General features: G+C 40.5%; 1 protein-coding gene and 2 pseudogenes across 1 annotated transcript in view; all 3 read right to left on the bottom strand.

Annotated features, from left to right (window-relative positions):
• Dnhd1 (dynein heavy chain domain 1) overlaps positions 1–17,152 on the bottom strand; it is a 68,524-nt gene extending 51,372 nt beyond the window's left edge. Inside the window, exons 1-9 of the mRNA XM_063255634.1 lie at positions 17,110–17,152; positions 15,161–15,278; positions 14,891–14,895; positions 13,814–14,690; positions 10,150–10,323; positions 7,445–7,648; positions 7,258–7,368; positions 5,010–5,166; positions 90–344 (exon numbers count right to left, since the gene is read on the bottom strand). Of these exons, the coding sequence (XP_063111704.1) occupies positions 90–344; positions 5,010–5,166; positions 7,258–7,368; positions 7,445–7,648; positions 10,150–10,323; positions 13,814–14,690; positions 14,891–14,895; positions 15,161–15,278; positions 17,110–17,152 (1,944 nt within the window). The remainder of the gene's footprint in view (positions 1–89; positions 345–5,009; positions 5,167–7,257; positions 7,369–7,444; positions 7,649–10,149; positions 10,324–13,813; positions 14,691–14,890; positions 14,896–15,160; positions 15,279–17,109) is intronic.
• On the bottom strand, positions 339–1,707 carry LOC134477747 (acidic leucine-rich nuclear phosphoprotein 32 family member E-like; annotated as a pseudogene).
• LOC134477746 (baculoviral IAP repeat-containing protein 5-like) lies at positions 7,577–9,547 on the bottom strand (annotated as a pseudogene).
• Positions 17,153–27,824: the final 10,672 nt, after the last annotated feature.

The raw sequence follows: 27,824 nt of genomic DNA, 5'->3' as shown, positions 1-27,824 counted from the left end.
GGTAGGCAAAGGTGGAAGGGTTAGACCCGTTAGTACTCATAACCCCCATGTGACCCTTGATGCCTTCTGACCTCCACCCACCACCTCACTTGCAGGACGTTGGCCACAAAAGAGCTTATTTCATCTTCCAAGATTGTAACAAGGTTCTGGCAAATCATGTAGTTGACCAGGCGGGCAAACTTTCCCAACTGCAGCAACCAGGCCTCTGCCTGCTTCAGCTTCTCCTCCAGCTGCTGGCGCTGCACCTTCAGCAGGTACAGGGACCCTTGGCCTGCCCGGATCCGGTTGCAGTTCTGTACTCGTTCCTGCAGGCCCTGCTGCATGTGGTATGTGTCCTCGTGAACCTGTCGGTGTAAAGAGTGGGACTCCCTGGAGACAGAGGGATGGAGAGTAAACCACCTACCCATTGGTCTCAGTGCCTAGAGTCTGGTACCTCAATATGTCCCTGGCGGGTGCCTTTTTTAGTAGAGATTAGCCCAAGACACATTTAAATGACCAGAGAAGATGCAGACTGGAGGATACATATTAGGAGAACACAAGTGTTATATTAATGTTGATAGTCCAGGGCTGTCCACTGAAAGCCCCTAAGGCAAAACTCAAATAGAAAAGTTCTGCATATGTAAACAGAGAGCATCAAAATGCACAGAATAAACCAAGAAAAAGACGGCATGAGTAAGATTTAACAACAGTCACAGGATGTAGATTCCAATTGCTGGGCCTGGGAGCTGTGACCTGCTGGGTAGCAAAGTACTGCTTTATGCTCTAGAAATTGTTTCTGACTATTGGCATAGATTTTCGATTGAGGGTGGGATAAAGAGTTAAGAGCATCATGAGTTTTTTTTCAGATCTAGGATTTTTAGTCAACAAAGGCTGCTGATAGTTGCCAAGTCTCTGGACCAGTCCTGTGGAGGAACAGAAGGAAGACACCAGGAAGCTATGCTTGACAGATGGACCCTTTGTGCTCACTGCTCTCCTGTTCCTTGTGATGCTCCACAGAGCTTGCAACTAGAACTGTCTGTGGATTGTATCTCTGCTATGCATGAACTCAAACCCAACTTTCGGAGGCCAAGTTGAGACTCAAGCAAGGCATGTCCTACAGAGACACGTGCCCAGACGTGGTGAAGCACCCTCTAGCACAGCCTTGATATTCACAGCTCCCACTTCACAGCCCTCCACCCAGCATTATCATCTCCTTCTCCCCCTTACGACATTCTTCCTCTTCCCACTTTTCTTCTTCTTAACATAGTCATCATCGTCATCTTTACCCTGAATTTCTTCTTCCATTAAGTAGAAACCAACTAATTATCCCTTTCCCAGCTCTCAGCATGCTTCGTCTCCCCCCATCATCATCTTCTTCCTCCTCGTCTTCCTCTTCTCCACATCCTTCAGGTGAACCAGTTTCATTTCCCTCCTCCTCCTCCTCCTTTCTCCTCCTCTGGTGCTTTGCTATCTTCTTTATCATAGTCATCTAAATATGTGATCTGCTATGGTACCTCAAAAATACTTTCTTGGGAATCTTCAGGTTTGTGATTTAATGGTTAAACAAATCCAGTCTTTTCAAATTTCTTCTTCTGTACTGAGATCTCAGATTTTGTTTCCACTCATATTCAGATAGGTATGATCTAGATACTGATCTGTTAAAACTTCCAAGCCTCCAGAAATTACACTGTTACTCAATTCCAACTTGTGAAGTTTATTTAGGCTGGGAAGGCAGTGAATTTAATTCCGTCTTAGCAATACCCAGAAACTTTGGTTCTTTAGAAGTATCATTCAGTCTGCAATCCGAGCACTCTGAAGGCTGAGGCAGGAGGATTACCACAAGTTTGAGGCCAACCTGAGCTGCACAGAGAGTTTGAGGCCAGCCTAGGCTACATAGTGAGTTTTAGGCCAGCCTGAGCTGCATAGCAACATCTGGTCTCAAGAAAAAAAAAAAAGGGTCATTTAGGCCTTCAATTTTCCCACTGGCCACAAGCAATTACCAAGGACAAACTGTCACTACCTCCCAGCTCTGTTCCTTAACTCTTCAGCTCCATGTCTTCCTCCTACTCTTTTGGTACTGCTCTCTTCCACTCTCTTTCCCTGCTGTTCCCACTACCCTCAAGCCTCAATGTTTGAAAATTTGCAAATGAATGAAAAGAATTGCAAATATAAATGCTGACCATAACCAGATAAGTGCAGGGCAGAAAGAAAAGGAGAGCAAGTGGATTCCAAGGAGCTGAGACCGACTCATCTGCCCTCACCTCCTTGTTCACACACACACCAGCAGTGTCTCTTTCCTCTCTCTCCTCTTCCTCGTCTCCTTTCCCTTCCTTCTCTTTTACTCCTGTTATCATCATCATCATCATCTTCTTCATCACTATTTTACTGGGATTGAATTTTATACTAAGCTATATCCCCAGGCCATCTTTTAAAAATTTGAGACAAGGTCTTCCTAAATTGCTGAGTTGCCCAGGCTAGCCTCTTACTTATGATCTTTCTGTCTTAGCCTCTGTGGGTGCTAGATTACAGGCATATACTACCACCCCCGGCTAAAAAGTTAAATTTATTTATTTAATAATTTTTTGAGTGAGGGTCTCACTATGTAGTTCAGACTTACTCTGTAACCCAGACTGGCCTTGAACTTGAGGTGATCCTCTTGCTTTGGCCCCTCAATGTAGAATTATAAGTGCGTACTATCTGCTCAGCTAACAATGGTATTTTTTTTAAATACCATGTATAATACCAGTAAGCCTCACTAAATACCAAATAATAAATCTAGTGACATAACACTTAAGACTTCTCTAGGAAACCTATAAAAGTTTTGTAAGACCAATGAAAGAAAGCAAAATCAATGATGAGATCAGAGTCATGGTTAGGAAATTAACTAAACAGGGCTGGGGATTTAGCTCAGTGGCATAAGCACCTGCCTGGCAAGCACAAGGTCGTGAGTTCAATCCCGATATCGCAAAACAAACAAACGAAGGAAATTAACTAAACATTAAGAGATAAATTCTCAGCCAGGGATTTAGCTCAGCAGTATAAGCACCTGCCTGGCAAGTGCAAGATCACAAGTTCCATCTCCGGTACTAAAAACAAAACTGAAATCAAGAGATGATTTCTCCCTAAATTAGCCTACTAAGGCAAAGCAAGACCAGTGAAAATTTAAATAAGTCACCTTGTGGAAATTAGTTGATTCCATATTTATATGTGGAAATTCAAAGAACTCAAAACATCCATAGTAATCTTGAAGAACAGAAAAGTAGTATTTATATCAAATGTAACCTTATTATAATACATAGGCTGTAATAATTGACATGGTGACATTGACATATAGACTAATGGACAGAATATAGAATCTAGCCGGGGATTTAGCTCAGTGGTTCAAGCACGCTTGGTAAGCACAAGATCATGAGTTTGATCCCCGGTACCAAAAAAAAAAAAAATAAATAAAAAATAAAAAAAAATCTAGAAATAGACCCACACAGATAATATGATCCTATTCTTTAAAAAGAAGGCCAGGGATATAGCTCAGTGAGGTCCTGAATTCAATTCCTGGTACCAAAAAAAAAGATACTGCTACTATTAAATGGGGAAAAGATAATCATAATAATAAGTGGGAAAATAAACCTTGACTTTTACCTCACACCAAATATAGAAATTAATTTGATAGATCATAAACCTAAATCTAAAACCTAAAGTAATAAAACTCCTAAGAAAATAGGAGAATATCTATATAACCTTGGGGTAGGCAAAGATGTTTTAAATTGGGCTCAAAATACTCAATATCAGTAGAAATAAAAGGTACTAATGAAAATAGATAAATAAGATGAACTTTAAGATGAAAATCCAGGAGACTAGGCAGGAGGATCTCCACAAGTTTGGGGCCACCATAGGCTACACAGTGACTTCCAGGCCAGGCTGAATTACTTAGTGGACCCTGTCGCCAAAAAAAATTCTGCTCATCCAAAGACACCATTAAAATAATGAAAAAGCAAGCCCACACTTGGCAGAGATGCCTACATTACATATATTTGACTCATACTTAAGAATGTAAGAGGTAGGGGAAGCAGTGCTTCTTCTCCTCTCACCCTACTCAGCACTTCTGACATCGGATATGTGGGGTTTCCCTACACACCTAGCAGTTCTTTTGTAAACACTAACTGTGTGTCCCACTATTTAACCCAATTCTGGTGCTACTGACCTGGAGACAGTTTTGGATACCCCAGCTAAAGGCTCAGTACCACAAGACTCTCCCCTACTTCTATTGCCAGCTATTGTAGCCCATTTGTGCTGCTTTAACAGAACCCCTACTGCTCAGTAATTTACAAAGAACAGAAACTTATAATTCTGGAGGCCAGGAAGTCCAAGGTCTGGTAAAAGCTTTCTTGCTGTATCCTCTAGAGAGGAGGAATGCTGTGTTCTTATGTGGTGAAAGGCAGAAGAGGAAAGTGGCAAAATGAGACTGAACTGGCCCCTTTATAACTGCCCCATCTGGGCGGCCTTATCACTCTCCAAAGGTCCTACCACCTAACATTAGTTCAAACACCTGACAGTAAATGATAAGCCACAGAAAGAGGGAAGTGCACAGCGGACCTCCCAGACCCCGACAGGGGAGCACACCCTCAGATACAAAACAGGCACAAGTTGGACTGCATGCATCTGTATAACCTGCCAAAGGTTCAAGAGAGGTTCACAGATAATCTCAGTTCCATGAAAATCAGGACTCTTAAAGTCCCTAATGTACTTGTTCCGTAATGTTAGAACAATCAACCAACAAAATAGGCATCATTATTTTTCTTCTCTCTGCTCCTAGGCCAGGGCCAACCTTTAGGGAAAGTTTGAGTCCTAGTCTCTGTTCATCTGTTAATGATCCACTTATGTCAGTGTAGAGACTGCTGTTGCTGGGCAGGACAATAGGCACGATCCAACTGCAGGGTCCAGGTCACACGAGATCCCAGGAGAAGCTTAACGAAGGGGAGGGTGTTCAGGTGGAGTAAAGATTTGCAATCTAGAAATCTGGAATCTCTTACCAGATGAATAATGGATGCACAGAGGTTCACACAGCGATGGAGCAACTGTAGAGCCTTTCTGTTCTCCTTGAATAGAGCCTTCTTCAGATCCAGTAGCTCATAGCACTGATCCGGCTCCTGGGGTAGCCAGGACACAGAGTGTAGCTCCTGCAGAAGCCTGAAATCAAGGAATGAGCTATTTGGAGCTGGCACCCCAGCCTTCCTTCCTTGGATACCTTTGACCTCATCCCAGTCAGGCTTGCCCCCGATTGAGCAAATGTTCTTGAAGATTGTAATATTCTTGCTGACTGACAGTGGCAGCTTATCTTGAGCGTTCTTTGGGAAAGTTAAAACCCAGAAAGTTACTGGCTGGGAACTATTTACAAAAGATTCAAGGTATGTATTGATGCCTACCTTGAGTATAAAGGTCCTGTGAGAGCACTGTGTTGAAGGCACAGTGCAACCGTGTTCAGAAGTGGGAGATGACTGGACCATAAGGACCCCGACAGCATTGAGTGGTGGTGGAAATTATCATAGAACACACCTTGGAGCAGCAGGTTATTGAGATGTGCTTTTGAAGATATAGTCCCCCTCTCTCCCTCTTCCTGCCACCATAATGTGAGCAGCTTTGCTCCACCACGATGTTCTGCCTTGCCGCCGACTTAAAGCAACAGAATCAAGCCATCAGACTGAAACCACCAGCCAAAATAAGTCATTTTTTCTTTCATTTCTGTCAGGTATTTTGGCACAACAATGGAAAGCTGACTAGCATAACACACCTAGTGACCTCTCTGACAGGACAGAGTATTAAATAACATCAGTGGCCCAACTTAGAAGAAGTAAAAAAGAGGCTTCTTTGTTGAAATAGGGAACCTGGATTTCCTAGACGCATAGACACACTAAAGAATTTTAGGATTAAAATGCTGATATGTAACTTTTCTATAGGTTGACATCTCTAAGAAAGCCAACCCTTGTTTCCCACCCCTCAAAGAACTCCATATCCTTTAAAAATATTAAAGACCCCACCAATAAGCAGACAGTATGATCATAAGGGGGGTCATTTATTTACTGCCTTCTGGGAATATCAGTTAATTTTCATTGCAGTTGTTCTAGCAGAAATCTTTAGGCTAGCTTTCAGATCAGGAAACTGAGGTTCAAGAAGTAAGTTCTACACTGGTGCTCAGAATCTAATTTCAGATCTGTCTGCCCTCTCCAGCTCTTATGCTTTTGATTATCCCATGATGACTAGACAAGACTGGAGGATGAAATCTGCTTAGGGCAGAGACTGCAAACTTATACCAGTGGTCAAATTCAGACTGAAAAGTTTTCCAGTGAGTGCCACTAAGAGTTAGTCAGCACACTGTTTTAATTAAAATCTGAGCCAACAGTTAAAATTAAGAATTTTACCCCAAAATGTAGACTTCCAGGAAATCCTGAAAAATAAGTTGGCTAATCACACTGGACCTATATTCCCCAATGCCAACAATTAGTTGTAGCCAGGAAATGCCTGCCCTATTTAATCTCTAGACTGGAGGTCTCCTTTAGCCCTCATGTCTTAAATCTAACCACTGCATTTCTTACATCTAACCACTGCATACCTCCCACTTAGGCGCCATAAACATTGGAGTTTGAAAATCCTATCATGGAATCCAAACCTGGGAATAGCTGAAGCATCATGAAGAGAAGGCAAGGAAATTCTAAAAGTAAGCAACCTTCCCCTCCCCCATTTCTCCCCCAAAAGAATACACACAATAGCATAAGAACAAAGAGAAGACTTGGGATTCAGACATCTGAGTTAGAGACTTAAATAACTGATCCTTAAATAATTGCATAATATCTGAAGCAAGATTATGTAGAAGGACATGTGATTACATGGGGCTATGCTCAGAATATATGATTCAGCCACGCATGGTGGCGCCTGTCTATAATCCAGGCTGAGCTGGGAGGATCACCACAAACTGAGGCCAGCCTGGTTTACACAGTGAGTTCAAGGCCAGCTTGAACTACACACTGGGAGGCCCTGTCTCAAAAATAAAAGATGACTCAGAGAAAAAAACCAAACTACATAACAATATGCAACATATGTTCACATTTTCTATATGTAATAGGAAAAAAGACTAAAAGGATATGTAATAACAAAATGTTCATGATGGTTATTTAAGGGTGGTGGGATTAAATGTTTTTCTGTTTTGCAATGTTTCTACAATGATATACTACAATTTATGAAAATAATTTTTAACAATCCACTGAAGTTCTATTAAAACCTTACCTGTTAATATGGAGAAGCCCAGCTCCAAAGTGGGGCACAGCCAGGAGCAGGTGATTCCCTAGGAAAGTCCGGAGCCGACACAGCCCCTGCCACTTCATGGTCTTCCTCCAACTATAGAATAGAGGCCAATGACAATATGCTGCTTCTGTGGTCCATTTCCCCCAAATCCATCTGCATCATTACCTACCAGGTGAAGGCCTTGCGTACAAGGCAGTATTTAAAGAATGGAATGAGCTGCAGCTGTTGCCAGAGAACAGTCTGGTGGTGCCAGGCACCCAGCGTCATAACCTCACTGCCCTCCACAGGATGTACATGCAGGATCCCAAAGGGAGAGAAGACGTAGTGCTCAGGATTCACCCTTTTTGGTGGCACCACCACCAGGTCATAGGGCCTTTAAAAAAAAACATCTCAGTAGAAACTTGTGCAGATTTCTAGAAAAGAGGGCTGGAGGAAATTAAAAAGGAAGGAAGGCAGAAGAAAATAGGAAGACAGAAAAGAGAGCAGAATGATTTTCAAACTAAAATGATGCAACAAATATTATTACTATTATTATTATTATTTGTACTGGGAATCAAACTCATGACTTCACATTTGCCAGGCAAGCACTGTGCCACTGAGCTATATTCCTGGCTCTGAACAAATATCATTAAAAAGGAATGAAAGCCAAAGATAAGATGAAAAAAAAGAAAACTGCACTGTTCTTTTCCAAAAAATTCAGTCTCCAGACACAGGTATTTCACATCCCATGATGTTTAAGATACCATCAATTATAAGCTACGGCATTATTTTATGAAATACTGTGACGAAAAAAATGCTTCCAGTGATATTCCATCAATATGTAAGATGCATTACAATTTCAGACATGCTGAAATGTGTAAAAAATGTCCATTTTAAATGTGGTTATCAGCTAGGCGTGGTGGTGCTTGCCTGTAATCTCAGCAGTCGGATGCCTGAGGCAGGAGGATTGTTGCAAATTTGAGACTGGCCTGGGTTACAAAGTGAGCTCAAGACCAGCCTGAACTGCATAGCAAGACCCTGTCTCAAAAAGACAAAAAAATAAAAATAAAATAAAGGTGGTTATCAGAGCCTGAGAGGGGTGGGAAAAGGATGGATGGAGAGAGGGTGATTAATTGGCACAGAGGTACAGCCAGACAGGACGAGTCACTTCTGACGCTGTACAGCACAGCGGGAAAACTATGATTAACAACAATTTTAAAAAATTAATTTATTCCAAAAAATTAATGTATTCCATTGCCCTCTCTCAGAACGCACATATAAAATGCAGGAGAATTATTGGCAGCCCAGTGCACACTGACTGGTTTATAGAGTATTGGAGATGTGAAGACCAGAAACCCCTTGCACAGGTGTTTAGCCCTCCTTCCCACAATCAGCTCTAGTCCGAGGGACACTGCCTTCTTCCTCACCCACTGCTTGTCTGCTAAGTTCCAGGACTTAAAGCTACTAAAGAAAAAGATGTAGCCACTGTCGCCAAAAAGCCACTGGTGCTACTTCCAAGAAAAAATGACAATCAGTGTAAATATTTTGTTTCAAAATTTTGGTGTTCTCCTTTCCTAAGGGACAGAAAGGTTGGAGACCCTGGAGAACGATCCCTGGACATGACCTGTCACTCCAGGGTCAGTGACCACAGCAAAGGGCTTACTCCAAGGCAGCAGCTGACTTTCTTTGTACTTTCTTCAAACTCTTTCTGCTTGATATTGGTTTCCTTTGCAATTTTGTTCATAGCCTTCTCTTTGTCCAGTTTCAAAAATTCCCTGAGAGTTAATTCGTTAAACTGCTTCTTAGCAGAAAGGCCACAAAACCAGATGAAGGCTTTTTATGCTCCTCTATGGGGCTGCCCTAGTTGCTCCAGCCTTCTAGCTCCATGAAGCAGAAGGTGAGCTGCGCAAATCAGGCTTGTTCTTAGCAGGTCAGTGGAGGAAACCAGTCTCAGCCATCACCCGCTTCAAGGTGCAGGTACGGCCATCGAAGAAGGGCCAGTTCTTGAACACAGAGATCCAGTATTCTTTCAGGTAGAGCTGTTATATCTGGGACAATAATGGGGGCCCCAACTCTGTCACTGCAGCTACAGACTCAACAACAGTTAATCAAACATTTCCAATATTCTAATTGTGCCTGAGGTGATAGATATGTCCTTATTCTGATTTGACCATTACACACTGCACACATCACATTGTACCCCATATGTATAATTCTTATGTGACAAAATTTTAAAAATTCAGCTGGGGATATAGCTCAGTGTAGCTCAGTGGTAGAGTACATATTTACACATGTAGACTCTGAGTTGAATTCCCATACCATAAAATAAATAGACAGATAAAAAGTTTTAAAATTTAAACATTTTTTAAAATAAGTATGATTTGGATCTAATGGAGAAAAAGTTATGCCTCAAATCATGTGGAAGGAGGAGGCTTGTTTTTATAGCCCCAGAGATAAAATTAGGACCAGGAAGTAGAAGTTAAAAGAAAGCAGAATTTGATTCAGTCTAAGAAACAGGATGCCTTTGGAAAAATAAAGTTTCCCAGATACTGTAAAGATTTAGGTAACTGATTTGTGCACAGAAGAGGGAAGATTTATCATTAAATTTGCTTCTGAGGCTATGATCAAAGGTTTCTTTCATCCTAGAAAAGAATACAGTAGAAAGAGCAGAAGCTGAGAAAAGGGTACTAAGACACAAGGCTATGAGAGAAAAGGGTAGGAAAAAGCAGGTGGACTGTAGAGAGGAGGAGGCTGAGGAGAAGTGAAGGAGGGAACCAGGAGACAAAGAACAGGGGAGGAGAGGAACGGGCACGGGAAGAGAGAGAAGGAGGAAGGTTGCACAGGAGGAGACCTGGGAGTGGGAAGCAGAGAAGAGGTCTGGACACAGGCTCATACCTGAAGTACCGACTGGGAGCCACATTCAGGTAGAAGAAGTAGATCTTCTTCAGGTATTTGTCTGTATTCAGAACGTTCAATGGCTGGCTACCAGAGAAGAACACTTCAGGTGAGGAACTACTACTTCGCTTTTGGAAGGGCCTCTCTTCAGAAACTTTATAGTCAAACTGAATCCTGTATATACAAAAGATCAGGAGAGAAAAGGCAGAGAAGAGGTCAGGGGCCTAGACGTGGGTCTTGCCTCTGCTGGCCTGAGGGGAGGAGCCAGATCAGGTGTTGGAGGGGAGGGGCAGGGCTGACCTACTACCTGTGCTTGAAGACATACTGAGAAAAACTGGATCTGTCCTGCAACACAGATAACTATACTCACATGGGGCATGAACAACTTTTCCCTTTCCCACAAATGAGTATCCACTCCAAGTTGACTGTGATTAATGTGAAGTCAGTATTACACAATACTATGTACACATACTATTTATTTTTTGAGCTGTTCATCCTGTAAGTTCACTGTCCTGGATTTCCCCTGTTAACCTTCCAAACCTTCTAGATCTGATCTCCTATCTTTTCTTCTACTGTATCTAGCTCCTAACCCTGCATAATCTAATCCTATCACAAATTAATTACTCTTGCTTCTATCATCATCCTTGCCATTCCCTGTCATCATCACTTAAATTCTAGTTTCAAAGCCTTTTCATTTTCAGCCTCAGTTTGGTGATGCATCCTTCAACCCCCTGAAGCCTTCTCATCTTCTTAGCCTCCTCACTGGTGTTATCTTCTTGTTCTTTACTTTATTGGTCAACAAAATTGTTTAAAAAATTCTCTAAGAACTCACTAATAATTTTGGTTGGGGGGATCTCATAGCACAAAACAAACCAAAACAACAATAAGAACCTAAGAATGATTTAACTTAGCCCTAAAATATATTAACATCATTAGTTGATCCAAACTTTGATCAACAGAATAAGTCACCCAGGCATTACAATCCAACTGTGTTCTAGAGATCATATTAACAATATGGTTTATGATTGTGATATTGGGTCAGGACATCTTAAATGCTATTATTCATTTCCTAAGCAGGTAAAGCCTCACACGATATAGTAGATTCAGAAGCTCACAGAACCAAGAATACTGGTTCCTTATAGATCTCTAATGTCCAGTCTTTATTATAGGCTCTTTTTTTTTGGTCCTAGGGATTGAACTCATGACCTCTCATTTGCGAAGCAGGCACTAATGCCAATGAGCTAAATCCCTGGCCCGATTATAGGCTCATCTTGTTTTGATGATATTTTAGTACAAGTTCTCAAGCAGTCACCTCTTTCATTTCACTCAAACTGTGTACCGTAACCCTATGCCTGGCCCTGCCAAGCCCCAAACTGTGGTTGTCAGCCAGAAACTAACTCAACTTCAGTTGCCTGGCCTCATCCTTATCTGTGTCTCTCAATATGAAAGGAAAGGTGTCTTTCGTTCTTTGCGAGGCTAGCATCTCTGTGCTCTGGCAACCTTGGCCCTTTTCTATGATGTATTTAAAATTTTCTGTTTACTTTAGCCTGTTAATTTAATCTACAAATATTTATTAGATATGTATTTATTTCTCTGGGACTGTTTTAAGGGTTAAAAACATGTACTTTTAAAAAGAATCCTACCCAGACACCAAAATTATTTCAAGCTGTTCTCCTACTATTATGGTTGATATATTGTATCAACTTGAGTTTAGAATTTTAAGAGATTGAGCCGAGACCCAGGATCCTTACTTTGTAAATATTCTCATTCTGTGCAAGAGGAAAACACAGAGATTTTGTTAGTGCATCTACCCTGGGGGGTAGGGGGAGGCCTGCATACAATATAAGGGAGGAAAAGAGGCTTACTCTTCCGCCTTTTCTTCTGGCTGCGCTTTGAAGTGTTGCCCCTGTGTCTTGTCACCCTGCCTTGCAGCCAGCCAATTATGGACTTAAACATCCACAAACACCTAAAAAAACCTTTCCTTCCTTCATTCTGGATGTTGGGCATTTTGTTCCAGCAATGAGAGAAAAGTAAACAAGACACCTACTTGCTTTTCCTTTCAAGTCAACTTCTTGAAAGAACATGAAAGAATAGTAAAATGAGATACTCACTCGTAATCTAATTTCCTCCCACGAACTCCACTAAAATTGCTGGTACCAACCTTTTCCTCGTCACTAAATGCTATAATTTTCAGATTCTTACTTGCTTTAATAGCACTGAATAGTGCTGAGCACTGTCTCTTAACCTGCAAGATATTTTTGCTAAACTAATCCAATTCCTCTGATGTGCTCTCCCGTTACCTCCTCTCTCTCCTTCCCTCCATCCCTTCCTCCCCAGAAGAGCAATCAGAGATGGATGGTGTTCTTTTGTATTAGAAGACTACAATTTGTAATTATATTTTGTTTGTGTTAAGGTGTCTGTATCTATCTTCTTAACTAAATTGTAAGTCAGGGGCTGGTGATTTAGCTCAGAGGCAAAAGCAGCTGCCTAGTGAGTGCGAGGTTGTGAATTGGATCTTTGGTGCAACAAAAGAAAGAAAAAAGAATATCACTAAATTGTAAGCCTCCATGGGAATGGCTTGAATCTGCCCTTGTCTTGTATCGCAGCATTTAGCAGGTCTTATTCAATGAATGCCTGGGAAGCTAGCCCTGGAAAACTTAATGTAAATTAAGCTTTATTAGCTTAGACCTCAGAGGTTTACTGCAGGGTTCAAAGAGAGGGAGAAGACCTTGACCCCTTCCCAACATCTCATTGTCATTTCAGTTAAGGTGTGTGTGTGTGGGGAGCACTTGTACTCAGGCTCTTGGAAAAAGGCAAATTTTTTTGAGGCTGCTGACGGCACAAATTGTTGGCGCTGGCCATCTTCCAGTAGCTCTTTCACCATCAGAGCTTTGAGACTTCAGGAAAAACTTGACCCCACCATAAACTTAAGAGAAAAACCCATGGAAGCCAAGCTTGATTAAAGGTGAAACTAACCTTTCCCCAATACAACAAGTGTTTCACAGACAAACTACAGAACACCTAGAGACTCAAGCCAGAGGACAAGGAGAACTCCAAAGAATAAAATTAAAGAACTTTCAAAAATAGGAAGTCTCTGTAGGCATTCTGAAATCCTAAAGAGCTCAAATACCCAGAATTTAGGGAGAATATTTACTCCAGGGGTAAGAAAGCCAACACTGGGAAGGCAGAATGAAAATCTCGAGAAGGGCAGGATGAAATCCCATCCAGTAGTGCTTACTGTACTGGGCCTTGGAGCTTAGATAGACCTGTGGTGGCAGGTACTCCTTAGTATTCCAAGGATCCAAGATATCAAGCATCTAAGACATAGCATAAGACAGGCCTAGAGGTGAAGCTCAGTTATGAATGAATGAGAAAAAGAATGATGGAGGCTTCCCGCACTAGTCTAAGAAAGAAGTCTGGAAACTGGCAAGGCAAGCCGTTTTTTGCTTTCCTGAGAGTTGACGTTTGACTTGGATTTCTGCATTTCCCTATGGGGATTAACACTAAGACACTAGGCTTATTGAGCATCCTGTCAGCTCAGCTTGGGGTGAAGCTAATCCTTAAGATCAAAAGTGAGCTGGCTGTGGGCATCAGGTGACCCTAGAGACACTCTAACCTGACTTTTTCCCCCCCTCTGTTCAAAGCCCCAGACTGGATCACTCACGTAGCTTCTTTGCTTCTGATGGGCTCCTCTTCTACGTTGTCAGTGTCACTGCTTTTATACTGTACAGGGATGTCTGTAGCCAGTGCCAATGGTAGGAGACTGAGACCATCTAGCCATTGGGTCTCTTCTAGGGCCACCTCAGCGCCGACAATGCCCAGGCAGTGCTGTAGCTCAGGCAATGTCAATGGTCGCAGCCATGTGGCCAATTCCTGCCTTACTTGCTGCCCACCCCACTGGGCCAGCACAAAAGGACAGGCTGGGCATGGTGGGCTTCGATGAAACCTCTTCTTCTGGGGGTGGCAGTCAACATGGGACGCACTGCATAACAAAGAGCTGTCTGGGGGAAAGGCGTGGTCTATGGCACTTAGCAGGTCCAGCTGGAGTTGGGTTTGGACCCAGGGTGCCCAGCAGTACAGCTGCTCCAGGAAGGGCAGCAAATCGAGGTGACCGACTAGCAACTCACGATATGGAGGCAGGAGACCCAGCACTGCATGCAGGTAGCGCCAAGCTGCAGGGCTGTGGTCCTGCAGCACAGCCGAGAATAGAGTTTGGAGCTCAGCTAGCAGTAGCTTAAGCACTGTAGGCTGCTCCAAGTCAGTCGCTGCCATCAGGAATTTCCTCTGTTTTGTCTGGTAGGTCCCAGACTGCCCTGTGCTGTCCAGGCTACAAGCAGAGTGCCAAGATTCAAGGGTATCTGATGACACTGCATCAAGAGACAAACCTGCCCTCTTCTCTCCCAGGGGCGAGAGAAGTTGGACATTCAACTGCTGTCGAAGTGATCTTGCCCACAGTTCAGGTTCTAAATGCCAGTTCCAGGATCTCTGCTTTGGGACTTCACCTGCATGGTCCAGTGCAGGAGACAGGCAGGAAAAGAGTCCTCAGGCTCATGGCAGAGTCCATGAGTTTGGGGGAAAGGGAAAGGACCCCGAACCAGGAAACAGGTGGAGCTGCACAAGCAGACAAGCAGAGTGCCTTTCCCCAGTGCTGCTTCCCCAAAGACTGGGAAGCAGGCCCAGACCAGAGGTGGAGCCTCCCTGCCCAGGAAGGAGTTCCTGCCCACTTCCCAGCCCCCCTCACCTGGCCTACGGGGGATAGGAGGCAAGGGGAGGGAACACAGCCAGCTCCGCTGACGACGACGACGTTTCATGGGACAGCACCTGCTGGAGAAGTGGGTGCACTTAGTCTCGGGTCCCAGGCGGGCTCCCCCTAGTCAGAAGCTGGCACAGAAGTGATCGCCTGATGAGGAAAACAGGTGTGCCCACAAGGTTTCACCCAGAGAACCTCGGTAGGGGAGAAGCTTCAAAGTGCAGGCTGACAAGCACCTGAAGGGGAGGAACCAATTTTCACCGGAGGGAGGCGGCAAAGCGCTTGTCCCCGACGTCTTCACCCACAGGCTGAGAAGCCCATGAGAACAGAAAGCCAAAGAATGGGCGTGACAAACGAGCAGTCAGGGCGCCGGTGGAACCTAGAAGGAGAAAGGGCAAAGGAATGGGCTGAAAGAGGAAAGCGGAGGAGGCGCTCCGTGGTAGCCGCCTTCGGGGGAGAAGGGGAACACCGGTACTGGGGAACCGAGGGAAGCAGATCCTAAGCCAAGGCCAGAAGCTCCAGGGCTCCAGCTGTTAGAACGGTTAAGGAACTGGGCTTGGAGCCGCGGGGCAGGTGGGATGGGAATGGGGGAGGGCGTGCTGGGTGGGACCTGAAGGGGCCGGACCCATCCCTGACTGCTACTATGGGTCTTTGGGAAGAGTCCTGCAGAAGTCCCAAAATGGGATGTAAAAAGAATGGCTTGTTCTGGATGAAGAGAAAGGGAGAAGAGGTAAGAAAAAAAATCCAGCCCTACATGCACTCTGAAATCCAGATTTGTACATCAAACTGCCTTTTATGTAACTGTTTGGATAGCTGAAAATTGTCTCGAACTTTTAAACTTTTTTTTTTTTTTTTTAATGATCTGTTGTTGCATAGTTCAGGCTGGCCTTAAACTCACTATGTAGCCCAGGCTGGCCTCACACTTGCTGTGATCCTCCTGTCTCAGCCTTCTCAGTGCTGGGATTGCAGGAGTGTGTCACTGGGCTAGGCTAAAATTTTAAAACTTAAAATGTCCAAAACCAGACTCCTAAATATGCTCTTCCCTAAAAGAAAGCTGTTGCTTTCATTAACTTGCTACCAGAATAGTACAAAAAGGCAGAGAAAGGATGAATTTATCTTTTTTAGTGCAGACATCCATCTTCTCCTGCCCACAGACACTGGAATCCTCGATTCTCATCTCTTGGACTTGAACTGAATTACATGCTGGCTTTCCTGGTTGCGTGTAGACAACAGACTGGGGGCTTCTGAGCTTATGACTGGACCCCTGGAGGAGTCTAACTAATATACAAGTTTCTGTGTGACACATTATTACAAACTAAGCAGCCTGACAACATGAGTAGAATTGTTCTGTAGATCAGATGTCCATGATTTGGCTGGGTTCTTTGCAGTCAGTAATAACACAGACTACAGAAATCAGAGTGTTGACTGGAATTCTTATCTGGAAGCACTGAGAGAGAGAAAAAAATCCAGTTCCAATCTTTGTTTTCATTGGAGGGTTGTAGTCCTTGCAGTCTGAGGTCACTTTTCCCTTCTTGGCTATGTGCATATGCAACACTCATGGTCACCTGCTGTCCTTGCCCCATGTCCCTCAATCTTCAAGCCAGAAACCATGCTCAAATCTGTCTCATGTTTCTTATGTCCTCTTTTGCAGCCAGCCAAGGAACACTCCAGAGTTTAAATGGCTTAAGTCAGACCTACTCAGATAATATTCACAGTCAATTGTGCCATAAAGTGGGACATAATCACAGAAGTACAAAATGTCATATTCTGAGTCCCAGGGGGTAAGCTCTGTGTAATACAAGGGGCAGGATATCGCAGGGACTAAGATTCTGCTTATCAGGATATTCTGTAATAAAGACTCAAAATGGCTTAAACATGATCTCTCTCACATAACTGCTCAAGGCTAACATGCAGTGTTTTAGTTGTTCTGCCTTCTCCAAAGCAATCCTTATCTTCAGAGGATTCACTATTAATTCTTCTGGGGTCTCCATCCTGACTAGTGAGATGGGAGAAAAGAGAAGGCATATCCCTTTTGTTAAGGGCACAGTCTGGAAATGTCCCACATCAGTCAAGTACATGGCCACATCCAGCTGTAACTAATGTTACCAAGACTAATCTGTATTTTTAATTATTATGTGCCTAGGTAAAATCCAGGGGTTCTATCAGTAAAGAAAGAGGGAAGTGGATACTGGAGGTAACTAGTGGCTTACACTGCTGGTTGAACAGCAGAGAAGCGAATACCTTCTTCCACATGTCCTTAAGGCTTACTCCCTGCTCAAACACCACCTTATCAGTGAGTTCTTCCCTAGCTACCTGACAGACCATGGCAACACGCCTCTCAATACTGTGATGCTCTTCGTCCTGAATTATTTTTCCCACAGTACTAATTACCATCTTGTATAAACACATATATATTTGTTTACTGTATATCTGTCCTGGTGAGAAATGTAAGCTCTATACCAGCAGTGATTCTGTCCCCTGCTCAAACCCCAGTCCTTAAGGTGAGGTGCCTGGAGTAGAGGATCAGAAAATATTCTTAGTGGAAAAACTTGAATGCTTAACAACCTTTAATCCTCATACCTCGAAAGTAGACACTATTTTGTCTTCATTTTCAAAAGAGGAAGTCAATATGTCAGTTCAGGCAATCTAAGCCCAAAGCCTGTCCTATGAATGGGTAAGAAGACAGGCTTTGGGGTTAGACTGCCTGAACCCACATCTTGACTTTCTCATTTGAAAATGAAGACAACAGTGTCTACTTCGAGGGTGATTTTGAGGCTTAAATGAATTAATATACATAAAATGCTTAGAATAGAGGCTGGTACATAACAGATATTTGATGCAATTGATATGTTTGGTTATTCACCTCCATATATTGATGAAGAAGACATAATAGAGTTCAATAAAGGCATGAATACAGGCACAGACAATCCTTCCTGGGAAGGGCAAGGAAATTTTCAAGTCACACAAGGCGACAGAGATTAAGCCTTAAAACAACAGAAACTTAAAAAACAAAGAAGAGCAGCAGCTTTCCAGACAAAGATGGAAGGGAATGCTGTTCAGTAACCTCTGCTGAGCCTTCAACACTGGCTAAAAATGTGTTTCCTCTTAGTTCATTCTTTCATACTGTGTGAAGTGCCTTTCAAACCATTTGCACTCTTCCATCTTCCACTTTCTTCTGTTTTAGTCTCACATAGTGACCTCACCTTATGTTAGGAAAAAAAATGCCTTATCTATTGTTATCTTGAGAAACAAGTTGTTGGTACATTTCTACATACATATATAGAGAGATTTATTTTAAAGAATTGGCTCACATATATGTGGGCGCTGGTTATTCTAAAATCTGTTGGGCAGGCCAGCATGCTGGAAACTCAAGCAGAAATTAATGCTGTTATTTTGTCTCACTTTTTACAATGATATATTTCTTTTACAGGCCTCTTTTTCCCAGGCTCACTGGAAAGAATCAAAGTGAAAAATATCTAATAATTTCGGGATATTCCCAAATGTTCCATTTGCTTATAATAAGTATTAATACATATTAATTATACAAATTAATGGGTTTCACTGTACTTTCATACATATCAAGCTTTGATCATGTCTTCCCTTCCTTCTCTTACCTCCCGTATTTGCTTTCCAACCTTCTCCCACCTCTTTTCCAGGTCCTAATAGTTCCCCTTCTACTTTCAAGCATCCTTGTTATTTTTGGTCATTTGGTCCTTTCATATAATGGGAAAACATGACACTTGTCTGAGTATGGGGCTGTGATATGGCTCAGAAGTAGAGTGCTTACGTTCCATGTGCAAGGTCTTATGACCAATCCTCAGCCCAAAAACAAAACAAAACATCCTGAATACTTGTCTCTCCGAGCCTGGCTTATTTCATGTCTTCTAGTTCCAACCATTTTTCTGCAAATGAGAAAACTTTACTCTTTTTATGGATTAATGCTATTCCATTACTTAGGGTGAAAAAATATATATATATAGTTAGAATAGTGCTACAATAAATATAAATATGCAGGTATCTTCTTTATATGCTGATTTCATTTCCTTCAGCTATATCCCTAGGAATGGTATATCATGTGGTGGTTCTATTTTTAGTGTTCTGAGGGCCCTCCATACTGTTTTCCATACTGGCTAATTTAATTTACATTCCCACCAAAAGTGTATATGGGGTTCTTTTTTCTATACAACCTCACTTCTATACAACATTCTATACAAATGTTAGCTATACAACATTTGTAATTTTTTAGTTTAGTTTTATAACAGCCATTCTAACTGGAATGATATGGAAGAAGAGTGTAATTTTGATTTGCATTTACCTGATGACTAAAGATATTGAGCATTTTTCACCTATTTACTGGTCATTTGTATCCTTTATTATGAACTGTCTATTCAGATCATTTCTCATTTACTGTGGCTTATCAGGGTTTTTTTTGGTTAAATTTTTGTTTGTTTAGTTCTTTACATATTCTCGATCTTAATTCTGTTAGATGAAAAGTTGACCAAGATCTTCTCTTCATTCTACTGATTGTTCCCTTAGTGGTAACAAGTTTTTAATCTGAAATATTCTCATCTGTTGATATTTTTTGTTTCCTGGGCTTCTGGAGTCCTATTTAGGAAATCACATGTGCTGATATTTTGAAGTGTTTCATCCATGTTTTTATTCTAGTAGTTTCAAAGTTTCAGGTCTTGCCAGGTATAGTGGTACATACCTTTAATATCAGCACTCAGAAAGGTGAGGCCAGAGGACTGCTGTGGGTTCAAGGCTACTATGAATTACATAGAAACCCTATCCCCAAAAACAAACAAACAAATGAACAGACACAAATCCAAAGTTTCAAGTTTTCCATTAAGGTCTTTGACCCATTTTCAGCTGGTTTTTATAGAGTGGGAGATAGGGTTTAGTCTTCTGCATGTAAATACCCAGTTTTCCTAGCACTACTTGTTAAAGAGGCTGTCCTTTCTCCTATATATCTCACTTGACAGAGACATATGAATTTATTTTGGCTTTCTACTCTGTCCATTGTTTATGATCTGTTTTTATGCCAGTACAATGCTGTTTTTGTTACTGTGATACTGAAGTATGTTTTAAAATCAGGTATTGTGGTGATTCTAGTATTATTCTTTTTGCTCAGGATTGCTTTGGCTATTCTGAATCCTTCATGTTTTCAAATGAACTTTAGGGTTGTTTTTTCTACTTCTGTGAAAAATGTCACTGATATTTTGATGGGGACTGTACTGCCTCTGTAGCTCGTTTTGTGCAGCATACCTGCTTTAACAATATTTGTTCTCCCAATCCATGAACACAGGAGGTCTTTCCACTCTTTTGTGTCCTCTTCCTATTTTGGTACTGGGGATTGAACTCAGGGAATTTGCACTGCGTGGCCACCTCAGCACATTTTTATTTTGAGACAGGGTCTCTCACTCTAAGTTACTAAGTTGCCTGGGCTGGGTTCCAACTTGCAGTTCCTCTTCCTCAACCTCCCAGAGTGCTGGGATCACAGGTGTATGTCACCATATCCAGCTTTAGTATTTCAATTTCTTTCCTCAGTGTTCTATACTTTTGCTTTTAGGTCTTTTGCCTATTTAAGTAGGTTTATTCTTAGATACCTCCTTTTAAAAAAATGTTTTCTAGTGGCTATTGTAGGTGGGATGGTTATCCTGATATTTTTCCAGTGAATTCACTATTGGTGTATAGAAAAGATAGTTTTATATGTTGATTTTGCATCCTGACACTTCGCTGAACTTATTGGCTCTGAAAGTCTTTACAATTTTCTATGTATACAATAATATCTGCAAATAGGGATAGTTTGATTTCTTCCTTTTCCATTGGTATGCCTCTCATTTCTTTCTCTTGCTTGACTGCTCTAGCTAGAATTTTCAGTACCATAAGAATGGTGAATGAACATTTTTTTGTTGCTTCTGACTTCAGGAAAAATGCTTTCAGTTTTGCCTCAGTTTAGTATGACATTGGCTGTTTGTCATATATAACCTGCATTATGCTGAGGTATAATCCTTCTATACCTAATTTATTCTGGGTTTTTATCATAAAGGGATGATAATGTTCAAGTCTTGAGGCAGAATATCTTTTTTTCCTAGGAGGTCTCAGTTTTTTGGTTTTACTTTTTTATTTTTGGTGTCAGGAATTGAACTCATAACCTGCTGCTTGCCAGGCAGGGGCTGTGCCTCTGAGCCATATCCCCAGCAGAAGCCTTAGTTTTGGTGTTAAGGGTTAAACTAATTGCATGAGGCTGACATACATTATCAAGGGTAATCTTTCTTTAAGGACAACTCATTGTAAATGTTTGCCTCATGAAAGTACAAAATACTTTCATAATAACACCTAGGTTAGTGGTTAAATAATAGTAAATAATTGTACTATATATAACTTGCCAAGTTTACAAGCAAAATAAGCATCACTTAATAACCAAATTTAGAAGTGTAGCTGGATACAAAGTCAACACTCAAAAAGCAACAGCATTCCTATACACAAGCAACAAACTCACTGAGAGAGAAATTAGGGAAACCACACACTTCATAATAACATCCAAAAGAGACTTAGGAATCAATCTGACAAAAGAAGTAAAACATCTTTACATTACAAACTACAGTACTCTGAATAAGGAGGTAAAAAAGATATTGGAAAATGGAAAGATATCTCTTGCTTATGGATAGAAAGAACGAACACAGTGAAAATGGCCACATTCTCAAAACTGTTATACAGACTTAATGTAAGCTCAATCAAGATACAATTAACATACTTTACAAAACCAGTGAAAATTTTCCTAAAATTCATTTGGAACCAGAGGAGACCTAGAATAGCAAAAACAATTCTGGCAACAAAATAAAAGTCGGGAAGTATCACAATCCCCAACCTGAAATTATACTCAAAGCTATTGTGATAAAATCAGCACAGTATTGGTAAAAAAACAGACCTAAGGACCAGTGGAACAGAATAGAAGACACAGATACTACAAACAGACTAAACCACATTATCTTTGACATAGAAGCCAAACATGTTCACCGGAAAATAATTTCTTTAATAAATGGTGCTGGATTTCCTATTATCCTGTTTTGAGATCCTGAATCATTCTTGCTGTTTTGTTTTGACTGGCTTTATGCTGTTTTGTTTTAAAAGAAATGGTGCTGGAAAAACTGGCTTTTCACATGCTGAAGAATAAAACTAGACCAATGTCTATCACCATGCACTAAAGTCAAAATGGATCAAAAATCTAAATATTGAAACAGAAACACTAAATATACTGGCAGAGAAAATAGGTAAAAATCTTGAACGGGTACATTTTTTTTTTTTTTTTTGGTACTGGGGCTTGACCTCACACTTGCCAGACAGGCACTTATGCCGCTGAGCTAAAGCTCTGGCCCTTGAAGGGGTAAATCTTGCAACAGACTCAAACTCAAAATCTGGCTACACCTGGAAGATACTTCTGAGAAGCAGTCATTTTCTAAAGGATCTAAGCAATAATGCTACTAACAATAATGCTACTCCCCAAAAGCAATTTATAGACATCAACCCAGGAATTAAACTGAAAAAAAGAAAAAAAAGAAAACAAGAAGAATTTTAAGCAAGATGCAACACAAGACTTCCAGCTCACCAAAGAGAAGGCAAGGGGCAATAAGATGGAATAATTCAAAAGCCACCCACCTGGACTCTGTGAAGTGGTAACAACAGAAGTAACAAAGCAGATGAATGAGGCTCTAGAAAAAAATAAAATCGGAAATAATTTCTCAGATAACTACAGAGATGATGGCCATAATGAGTCTTGGTTAGCAACTCTTGAGCAGATATAGATTAAAAAAGAAATAGGGGGGTTGGGGATTTAGCTCAGTGGCGTAAATGCCTGCCTAGCAAGCATGAGGTCCTGAGTTCAAGCCCCTGTACCAAAAAACGGGGGAAGGAGGGCTTATGAAAATGATGGAAACAGTTAAAAAGATGGAATCCATTAAACAGATTCAGATATCCAGGAGACTAAAAATTTCACTGCAAGTATATGCAACAGAATGTACCAATGTGAGGGCAGAATATAAGATACAGAAGAGACAGGACTGTAGCTAGGGATCACAAACAGAAAGGTTTTTTTTTTTTATTTTTTTTTTTTATCTTTTTCCTTTTCATCGGTACCGGGGATCGAACTCACGACTGCCTGCTTTCAAGGCAGGCGCTTATGCCGCTGAGCTAAATCCCCAGCCCCTAAACAGAAAGGTTTTTAAAAAATAATAAGGGACCATGAAAAATCTATCTAACAGCTGCTAGATGATGCAAAGAAGAATGACATAAAAATGGAGTCAATTAAAAAAGAAATGGTACAAACAACATAAAAAAAAAGCCTCTTCACAGAAGCCATGGCAGAAAACTTCCCAAATCAGGATAAAAAACTTGACACACAGATAAGTGAGGCTAGTAGAACTAGTGATGAAAAAAAATCTACACCCGGGGGCTGGGGATTTAGCTCGGCAGCATAAGCACCTGCCTTGCAAGCAGGCGCTCATGAGTTCAATCCCCGGTACGGATAAAAAAGACAAAAAAAAAAAAAAAAAAAAAAAAAATCTACACCCAGGCATATAATAGTCAAGATTTCAGAAATTCAACACAAGAATAGAGTCTTAAAAGCTGTTAAAGAAAAGAAACCATCACCTATAAAGGAAAGCCCATCAGAATTACACAGACTTCTCAACACAAACACTCCAATCAAGGAGAGTTTGGAAAGAGGTATTTTAAGCCCTAAAAGAAAGCAACCTCCAACCCAGATTGATGTATCTTGCAACACTTATCTTTCAAAACTGATGGAGAAATAAGATACCTGCATGAGAAAGAACACCTAAGAACAATTCAAGAGGAAGAGATACCAATCATAAATATACATGCATGAAATACCAGTGCATTCAATATAGTGGACATGAAAAACAAAATAAGCCCTAATATAATAGTAATGGGGGATTAAATACCCACTATCACAAATAGACAACTAGTCAAAAAAATCAATAAAGAAATATCAGAGCTAAACCAAACTTTTAAACAAATGGACATAGTAGATGTCTACAGAATATTCCATTCTGCCACATCACAATACATTCTTCTCAGCTGCACATACGACAGTCTTCAAACAGACCACATACTAGCCCACAGAACATGCTTAAGTAAATGCAAAGAGACTGAAATTATCCATGCATATTATCAGACCATAATGCAATGAAATTGGAAATCAATGGCAAAAGAAACAAGAACTTCATAAACATGTGAAAATTAAATAACACCCTTCTAAATAATCAATGGGTCAGAGATAAAAATAAAGAAGAAATCAATTTCTACAGTTAAATGATAATGCCAATACAAGCAGTAAATTCTCATATCAGAAAAACAGAGCAAGCTCAAATAAACAACCTAATGTTGAACTTCAATCTTCTAGAAAAATCAAGCCCAAAGTTCATATGAGGGATGAAATTATAAACAGCAGGAATCAATACAACTGAGACTAAGAAACAATGAAAAGAGTCAGTGCATCTAAGAGTTGGTTCTTTGAAAGATTACATAAATCAACAAACACCTAGCCAATCTTATCCAAAAAAGATTCAAACCCATGCAATTAGGAATGAAAAGGGTGAAATCACAACAGATCCCGCAACAATCCAGAAGACTGCCAATATCTACTACAAGAACCAATATTCTAATAAGATGGAAAACACAGAAGAAATGAACAGATTCCTAGATACACATGAATTACCAAAGCTGAATCAAGAAGATATATGAAATTAAAGATGTAATTAAAAACCTACCAACAAAGAAAAACCAAAGTTCTGACAGATTCACTGCCTGAATTTTAAAAGAAATTAAGAGAAGACCTCATGCCACTACTTCTCAAACTCTTTAATGAAATTTAAAGGGAAACAATATTCCCAAATTCATTCCTGGAAGCAGGCATTACTCTAATACCAAAAACAGAGAAGGATCCAACCAAAAAAGAGAACTACAGGCCAATCTCCATAATGAACAGAGATGCAAAAATTCTCAATCAGATGCTGGCAAAGAGCACGCAGCAAATCTCAAGATTATAGGCCATGATCAAGTAGGATACATACCAAGGATGCAGAGATAGTTCAATGTACACGTCAATAAATGTGGGGCTGGGGATTTAGCTCAGCGGCATAAGCACCTGCCTTGCAAGCAGGCAGTTGTGAGTTCGATCCCCGGTACCGATAAAAAGAAAAAGACCAAAAAAAAAAAAAAAAAAAAAAAAAGTAATATACCATATTAACACAGACAAAAAAACCATATGATCATCTCAATAGATGCAGAACAAGCATTTGACGAAGTCCATTCATAATAAAAACCTTACAGAAGACTGGAACAGATGGTCTTTATCTCAATCTGATAAAAGCCATCTATAACAAAACCAACAACCAATATCATACTAACTGGACAAAAGCTGAAAGCTTTCACTCTAAAATCAGGAACAAGACATGGATGTACACTGTCTTCACTCCTATTCAATACTGTTCTGGAAACATTTGCCAGAGCCATTAGAAAAAAAAAAATAAAATAAAATAAAGATAGGAAGAAATTAAATTATCAGTATTTGCAGATGACATGATACTTTACATAGAAGATCCCAGAAACTCCACCAAAAGAACTCTAGATTTAATAACCAAATTTAGTAGCATAGATGGATAAAAGTCAATACTGGAACATTAATAGTCTCCCTGGACACTAATAAACTCACTGAGAGAGAACTTAGGGAAACACCTCTTACAACAGCATCCAAAAAAAAAAAAAAATCCAGGAATCAATCTAAAGGAAGTAAAAGACCTATACATTGAAAACTACAGTACCCTGAAAAAGGAGACTAAAGGGGTATCAGAAAATGCAAAGATATCCCTTGTTCTAGGATAGGAAGAAACAATTTGGTGAAAATGGCCATAGTTCCAAAATTACAACACAGACAATGCAATCAAAATATCACTAGCATATCTTACATATTTCGAGAAAATAATCGAAAATTCATTTGGAATCAGAAGAGCCCTATATTAGCAAAAGCAATTCTAGGCAACGAAGGCAGGTAGGTGGCATTACAATCCCTGAGTTGATTATTTCCTATATTGAAAACAATCATGGTGCTGGCAAAACAAAACAAAACAAAACAAACAAATGCCAGGATCAATGGAACAGATGAGAAGACAATGCAGAGACAACTCCAAACACATTCTCCTACCTTATTTTTGACAAAGGAAGCAAATACCTTCAATGGAAGATAGCCTCTTGAAATAAATGGAGCGGGAAAAACTGGCTTTCCATATGTTGAAGATTAAAACTAGTTGTGTATCTTTCACCATGCACTAAAATTGAAATAGATTATTAAAACAAAAACACTAAATCTTTTAGAAGACAGAATAGGCAGAACTTCTGAAAACATTGGTGTAGGCAGACATTATGAACACATTATGAACAAAACCCTGACCACGCAGGAAATACCACAAAGAAGCAACAACTAGGATCTCATCCTATGAAAAGCTTTTGCACAGCAAAAGTAACCACCAACAGAGTGAAGAGACAACTCAGAGAGTGGGAGAACATTTTTTCCAGGTGTTCCTGAGACAAAGGAGTAATATCCAGAATATATAAAGAACTAAAAAAAATTAGATTCCTCAAATATAAAGACTCAATCCAAAAATGGGAATCTGAAATGAATAGACACTTTTCAGATGAAGAATACAAATGGAAAATATAAGAAAAAATGTTCAACACCACACAGCAAAGCCTTTTTCCCAATAAGTAACCATGTAAAACAGGTGATTCTGGGGCTGGGGATTTAGCTCAGCAGCATAAGCACCTGCCTTGCAAGCAGGCGGTCTGGTACCAATAAAAAAAAAATAAAAAAAATAAAAAACAGGTGATTCTTTCTGCCTAATCCACTAAGTGGAAATACCTTTTTGCAGTTTTGTTGTAAAGATTAAGCACAATATCTACTAACCTCAGAACCCACAAAAAGCAACTGCTCAATAGATCATTTTGAGAGTCTGGTATCTTATATTTTTATTTTTGGCTTTTTGGAACAGGATCTTGCTAAATAGTTCAAACTGCTCTTGAATTTGAGACTCTTATGCATTGGCCACCTAAGTACTAGGATTACAGGCATGCACCACCACATCCATCAAACTGAAAATACAAACTTAAGTATGATCTATTTTATTGGGGACTGACTCCCAGAAGCACAGAGCTACATTCCTTTATTTATTTGTCTGAGTCAGATAAATAAATAAATTGCCTGTGTTGACCTTATAATTCTTCTGCATCAGTTTCCCAAATACTTGGGATTAAGGTGGGTGCCACCTTGTCTGGTTTAGAGCTGCATTTTACACAAGTTTTAGAATTTCAACTTCCTGATCTAGCTGAAAGGAGTTATTTATTTTTTTATTGTGGGAGCTATGTCTAGGAGCTTTAAATTCCTGCAAAAAATGTTCACCTGATAGGCATGAGGGTATGGTGTGGATTAACAAGATCAATAAAAGTACAGTATAAAGTAACAATCATGGTGATCAGAAAACAATAGACCAAGAGCCCATAAAAAGGTAGCCTGCTGGTAGAGAGGGCTTGACTCAGGTTGGCAACCTTAAATATCCCTTGGCATTCATTACATAAATGTTTTTCTCTAACAGCTTGGATGGAAAAATAGAAACAATAAAGCAGTGATACAAAAAGGAGGTTAAGGGGAAGAAAATGAAGTGGGGTGATATGTTATTTAGGTTCTTGAACACAGAACTAATTCCCTCAAGGAGGAAGGCAATACTGAAAAAAGAATTATAGAGGCTGCAATTACAAGTCACTAAAATATAGTGAGAAGAATGTGGCTGAATTGATGAGATTTTTGACAAGAAGTGAGTGAAATATTGAGGTAGCATTAAAAAGGAGCCACAGA

Source organism: Cavia porcellus, unplaced genomic scaffold, assembly GCF_034190915.1.
Source record: "Cavia porcellus strain 051 isolate PalLab524CR breed Dunkin Hartley unplaced genomic scaffold, mCavPor4.1 scaffold_9, whole genome shotgun sequence".
Lineage (NCBI taxonomy): Eukaryota > Metazoa > Chordata > Mammalia > Rodentia > Caviidae > Cavia > Cavia porcellus.
The sequence above is the reverse complement of the archived record's forward strand: the minus strand, read 5'-3'. Positions and strand labels throughout refer to the sequence as shown.